The sequence below is a fragment of the Glycine soja genome, chromosome 7 (genome assembly GCF_004193775.1).
Source record: "Glycine soja cultivar W05 chromosome 7, ASM419377v2, whole genome shotgun sequence".
Lineage (NCBI taxonomy): Eukaryota > Viridiplantae > Streptophyta > Magnoliopsida > Fabales > Fabaceae > Glycine > Glycine soja.
In genome coordinates this window covers 13,273,318-13,278,781 of record NC_041008.1, presented here as the reverse complement: position 1 = coordinate 13,278,781, position 5,464 = coordinate 13,273,318, and the positions used below count along the sequence as shown (strand labels likewise).

The window sequence follows — 5,464 nt, the reverse complement described above, 5'->3', positions numbered from 1 at the left end:
TCACAGTTGATACATTTGACCCTTTTTGTGATCCCCTTCACCCTGCCTAAATAACAACCAATAGGTCAGCTCATGCTCCTTTGAAAGACTTACCTATTCCCCGATCTCCTTGACCCTGGCTATAACAAAACCAAAGCATACACCAAATGACATCAGGTAAGCCAGAATTGGCGAAAAAAGGAAACAACTAAACATGCATAGATATTAGGAAACATTCGACCCATCATCATCATGCCTCTGTCAAATACCAAATCCATATTGAAACAACAATCCGTGCAAAACACGCAGTGCATGCACAGAACAAACCTCAAAAGCCAAAACCAAAACAACGAAAACAAACAACATTCCTTGCCAAACACAACATGCATCGATGAAACAAAATCCCCACAGCAAAAACCAAAATCGACGAAACAAAAACTCAACAGGAAAAATCAAAACCGGAGAATAATAGCTGAAAACAAAAATGTCAACTTTAACTATTTAAGCATAAAGAAAAAAACAAAACTCAGACCTAAGATGGAAAACAACAAAAAAAAGGAAAGAAACAGAGAAAACAAAATGAAGAAGAAACAAAGGCAACGAACATGGAGCAATTTAAGAAAAAGAAGACACGTGTAGTAATACGTGGAGCAACCAACAGGCCTGGAAGTGTGATGCAGAAATATCCAAAAAAAACCAATAAATTGAACACATGTCAACAGCTGGAGCATGGACACAATAGACTTTTCCATAGACATCTTATTTATAAGACTTTGTATAGATATAAATATTTTTTTTACATTTTTTTAATAAAAGACAATCTTTTCGTCATGAATATCTCAGTTTCGATCATCTTTGATAGGAAAAGGACATAATGCATGTGATGATTTTGTATGTATGCGAGTAGGGCCAGTGCAAAATCATTAAATGACCTGATGGTCTCTCTTGTGACAGTCTTCTGTGTATAGATTTTGAAAGCTCCTAATCGACCATCGGCGGAGAAGATTTTATTTTATATTATTTTGCATTTTATCACCAAGCTAGTAAGGTTAAAAGAAAACCATTTTTGTTGGAGTAAAATATACTAATATAGGTTTTGTTTTCTATCAAAATAATGACCGATAGAATTTGACTTCACGATCATGTGATGCGTACTTTTTATAGAAAAGCGTGAGTGAACGTGTCTGAAGCGTCTGCCACATATTATCTAAAATTTAACAATAAAAAATGCTAATTGTACACAGCATCTAGAAAGAAAATAATAGACAGAAAAGGTATAACAAAATAAATAATGTAAAGAAAAAATGAAATTATTATTATTATATAAGTAACTTCCATCATTTTCCTTTCCCAACCACTACCCTCACAAATTAATTAGTTTTGCTTGACACAAGCAGTGAAGTGAGTCCGACATCGATAACATTACTTCAATAGCTGAAGCAAAAACTGGAACATCAAATTTGTCTGATTTTGGAATCAATAATGGAAGAGTCACCGGAAAGGTGGCTTCGTTTTTTGGTAATGGGATGCATATATGACACACACACACACATATATATATGCTTTATATTAATATCCTCGTGAAAATTTCTCTGCTTTTGGTGTTCTCAATTGTTTCAGGAAATGGATGAGTGCAATTTATTTGGTCACATGCACTCTCTTGTGGAAGTGTTCAAGGGGGAGAATCTAGTGCAACAAGAAAAATCTTGCAAAAGTCACCCTTGTGATTCAAATATCACTAAAGAAAGCACCACCATCCTTCTTAGGAACCCTATAAATGATTCATCATCTTTGGAAAAGAACCCTGGCTTTGATAACCGTAGTAGTCTCAAACAACATGCATCTCAAGATGAACCTCTCTTCTCATCCTCCTCAATGCCCTACACTCTTTCATTTGAAGATTCAACGGCAGTGCCATATGTTCTCAATAAAACATGCCAATGTTATCATGGTGAAAATTCAAAGGAAACCCAAGAAGAACCAAAAAATAATAGAAAATCTAAGAGGGGTAGAAGCTCTTCTGAGATACAAGATCACATAATGAGTGAGAGAAAGAGGAGAGAGAATATCGCCAAGCTGTTCATAGCACTTTCAGCTGTTATTCCGGTGTTGAAAAAGGTCAGTTTATGCGTTTTTCTCTTTTCGTATTAATAGCATGGGCTGTGACTTTTGTTTTTATCATGCTTTTGAAAGGGAAAAACTAATCATCTATCCATTTTTTCTTTTATTTCATTTATACTCCATCTTTCTCTTCTCTTTTCATTATATCATCTATTACATATGTCATTTCTTTCTCTACATTTTTTTTCTCTCTCTATCTCTCTTTTTTCCCTCCCAATCCATACCCATACCAAAATAGGATAGACGAATATCTGTACTCTATATTAAAAAGAAAAAAAAAGCTCAGGTAAAATTTCCTTTGTAATTTGTGTTGATTTTCAATTAAAATAGAGTCTTACTTTAATAATTTACATAATAAAAGTTTGTATTAAGTGATTATGCAGATGATTAAAGTCATATTTCAATTCTACACGAAGGACAAGTAGAAAGCACTGAAGAATGCATTAGGTTTCTTCACAAATTAAAATTAATTTATGCGCCTTAAAGTTGGTTTTAGCTAATGCAAAAAACTTAAATTAATTTACCTTTTTATAATTTCGATCTCCTATGAATACTTAATTACTGAAAAGTTTATACAAACATAACCTTAAACAAACTCTAAACTAACAAACATATGCCAAATAACTAATAGTTATTATATGAATTTTTTTTAGTAATAATACTTTGCACAAACTCTGGTTTAAAATTCATTATAATTGAAAACCAAGTATATCATTATAAACCTATTCCATTATTAGATAAATAAAATGAAACATTTCTTATGTGTAGACGGATAAGGCTTCTGTCCTTAAAACTGCTATCGATTATGTGAAATATCTTCAGAAGCGTGTAAAGGATTTAGAGGAAGAGAGCAAAAAGAGAAAAGTAGAATATGCAGTATGCTTCAAAACGAACAAATACAATATTGGTACTGTTGTTGATGACTCAGATATACCTATCAATATACGTCCCAAAATTGAAGCAAGAGTCTCAGGAAAAGATGCGCTCATCAAAGTTATGTGTGAGAAACGAAAGGACATTGTTGCTAAGATCCTGGGCAAGCTTGCAGCTCTTAATCTCTCAATAGTTTGCTGCAATGTTTTGCCGTTTGCAAATTCCGCTCTGAACATTACTTGCATTGCTCAGGTATACACCAATATTGTAGTGTGTTTGGTATTTATATTTTCGCTCAAACGTGATCAAGGTCATTATACTTTCTAGTGATGAATTTTTTTTCAAAATTAAGAAAACATGCATGTGAATGCAGGGACAGATCTATGTTCCTTTTTAATATATACTATATTTAAAAATTATAATAATTCTTTTTATTTAAAAATTTGACTGTAGGAATAAAGATATTTAAGTACTTTATTTTTATTTTTCATAAAATGGTAATTATCTTTTTCTAGTTTGATGGTAAGGATAAATATTTGTAACCCTATGAATATGTAAACCTTTGATTTCTTCGTGATGCGCTCTCTCTCTCTCTTTCACCGGATTAATCTACTCATTTCATCTGAGGAACACCAACAATAATTTTCTCCCTCCTTCGAATGTTGTCTCAAATTATTTTGTATCATGTTGTTTTTGTGACATGGGTGATTTTTGCCCCCATGTTTTTTCAGGGTCAGTGAAAAAATCCCAATCTGTCATTCCCTTGGAAAGAAGTCCAATTTCAAAGCTTTTCAAAATGAAATTCAAGCTTTGACTATTAGGAACTGCAACATTATAAAGCTTTGTGAATTTTGCTCACGCTTCTCAATTTTGGTTTATAAGTTCTTGGAAGGGGTAGAGCTTGGATCAAATACTGGGAAAAAGAATAAAAAAAAACCTTACCTCTATAATCACGATCTGGTTCTGTTTATATATATATATATATATATATATATATATATATATATATATATATATATATATATATATATATATATATATATATATATATATATTAGTTATTAAAATAATTTTCATTAAAAGTCATATTACATTCACTCTTATTTGATTCTGTTAAAGATTTAAACTCTGTTAATGAATGAAGAGAGAGTAAGGTTTAGTGAATAATTAAGGGGGATTTTGTATGTTTTAAAAATGAAGGAGAGGTTTGTGTAATTTTTTAAAATTTAATATATATATATATATATATATATATATATATATATTCTTTATTTTTGTTGTCAATTTTTATAAGATACCAACATTTGAAAAAACAAATGATATATCGAAAAACAAACCTTGCTAGCATTAGAATGTGTCGTAGTTTTGTTTTGTTTTTTAAAAAATGTTTAATTTTCTTTTTTATCAATATAGTTTCTATAATATAATCTTAAATTATTTTAAAGATACAAATTATAAATATTTATATAATTGCCCCGCCCCCCACCCACCCCATCACCATCGAAACTTAATTCTGCCTCCATTCCTGTGTGAATGTAACCTCTTATTTCTAAAAATTGTCATATTTTTTAAAGTTAGCTATGAAGTTAGTTAGGAAAAATCAAATTAATCAATGTATTTTTTAAAGTTTAAGAACCATATTCAACCATATGAAAGTACAAACACCTTAATCATATTTGACTGAAAATATATGGAATAAAAAAATACATTTTCCTTATACTATAACGGAGAAAACCATTGGTATCGTCTCCCATATATATAATTACCTTCAAAGAATAACTATACGAGTTGGATTCTTTCTCTCACACTAACATATATGTTTCTTATATCAAACATTGAATAATCGGATACTGTACTATATATTGTAGATGGATCATGAATTCACCATGACACTGGACGACCTAGTGAAAATTTTGACTGAGGACTTGTTCGACTGCTGTAACTAAACTTGTGACAACAATAATGAACACCCAACTGCAGGTATACAAATAAAGTGCAATATAGGTTTTACAAGGACAAAGCTACTCGAAGGCCAGGTGGTTGGTGGGCATAATAAGGGCCTAATTAGGCATTTTGTTTTCGCATTGTGTATGTATTAAATTTTTGTTACATAAAGTTAGTTGTATTTCTAATAATCTATGCATAATGCATGCATTCTGAGTGGAAGAATGGATAATTTTTTTAAATTAGCGTTAAAAATTACTTATAGTTTGAAATTCTTAAACTCTTAATTGAACCTTCCTTTTGCATAATATATATTAAAAATATCTTGATAAATATATAATATTTTTTTAAGAAAATAAAATTATAATTTTGTAACTTAATTATAAAATCAAAACTTTCCTAATTACTTAATTAAATAAATAAATATTTTATAAATATTAATATATTACTAGATATTTTTATTGGTAGATATGTATTTGAGTTTGATGAACTTTTACTAATGACAATTCTTTTTTTGAGATGTAATGACAGCTTTTTAATAACGTAA

At 30.2% G+C, this 5,464-nt stretch overlaps 1 protein-coding gene across 2 annotated transcripts; it reads left to right on the top strand.

Moving 5' to 3' along the window:
• The first annotated feature begins 1,337 nt into the window (after nt 1-1,337).
• LOC114418852 (transcription factor bHLH18-like) lies at nt 1,338-5,181 on the top strand. 2 transcript variants are annotated; one of them, XM_028384389.1, is made up of 4 exons: nt 1,338-1,497; nt 1,600-2,097; nt 2,923-3,225; nt 4,842-5,181. In XM_028384389.1, exons 1-4 carry the CDS (start codon nt 1,462-1,464, stop codon nt 4,917-4,919), a joined length of 915 nt encoding a protein of 304 aa, XP_028240190.1. In that variant the 5' UTR covers nt 1,338-1,461; the 3' UTR covers nt 4,920-5,181. The 2 variants fall into 2 exon arrangements, with proteins under 2 accessions (XP_028240190.1, XP_028240189.1); XM_028384388.1 differs by having other exon boundaries at nt 2,869-3,225; nt 4,842-5,105.
• The last annotated feature ends 283 nt before the right edge of the window (nt 5,182-5,464 follow it).

Coding starts and splice junctions, on each gene's coding strand:
- LOC114418852 (XM_028384388.1), top strand. CDS start 1,462: ATGGAAGAGTCACCGGAAAGGTGGCTTCGTTTTTTG. Junction 1,498..1,599: donor AAAGGTGGCTTCGTTTTTTG/GTAATGGGATGC, acceptor CAATTGTTTCAG/GAAATGGATGAGTGCAATTT. Junction 2,098..2,868: donor TTATTCCGGTGTTGAAAAAG/GTCAGTTTATGC, acceptor TCTTATGTGTAG/ACGGATAAGGCTTCTGTCCT.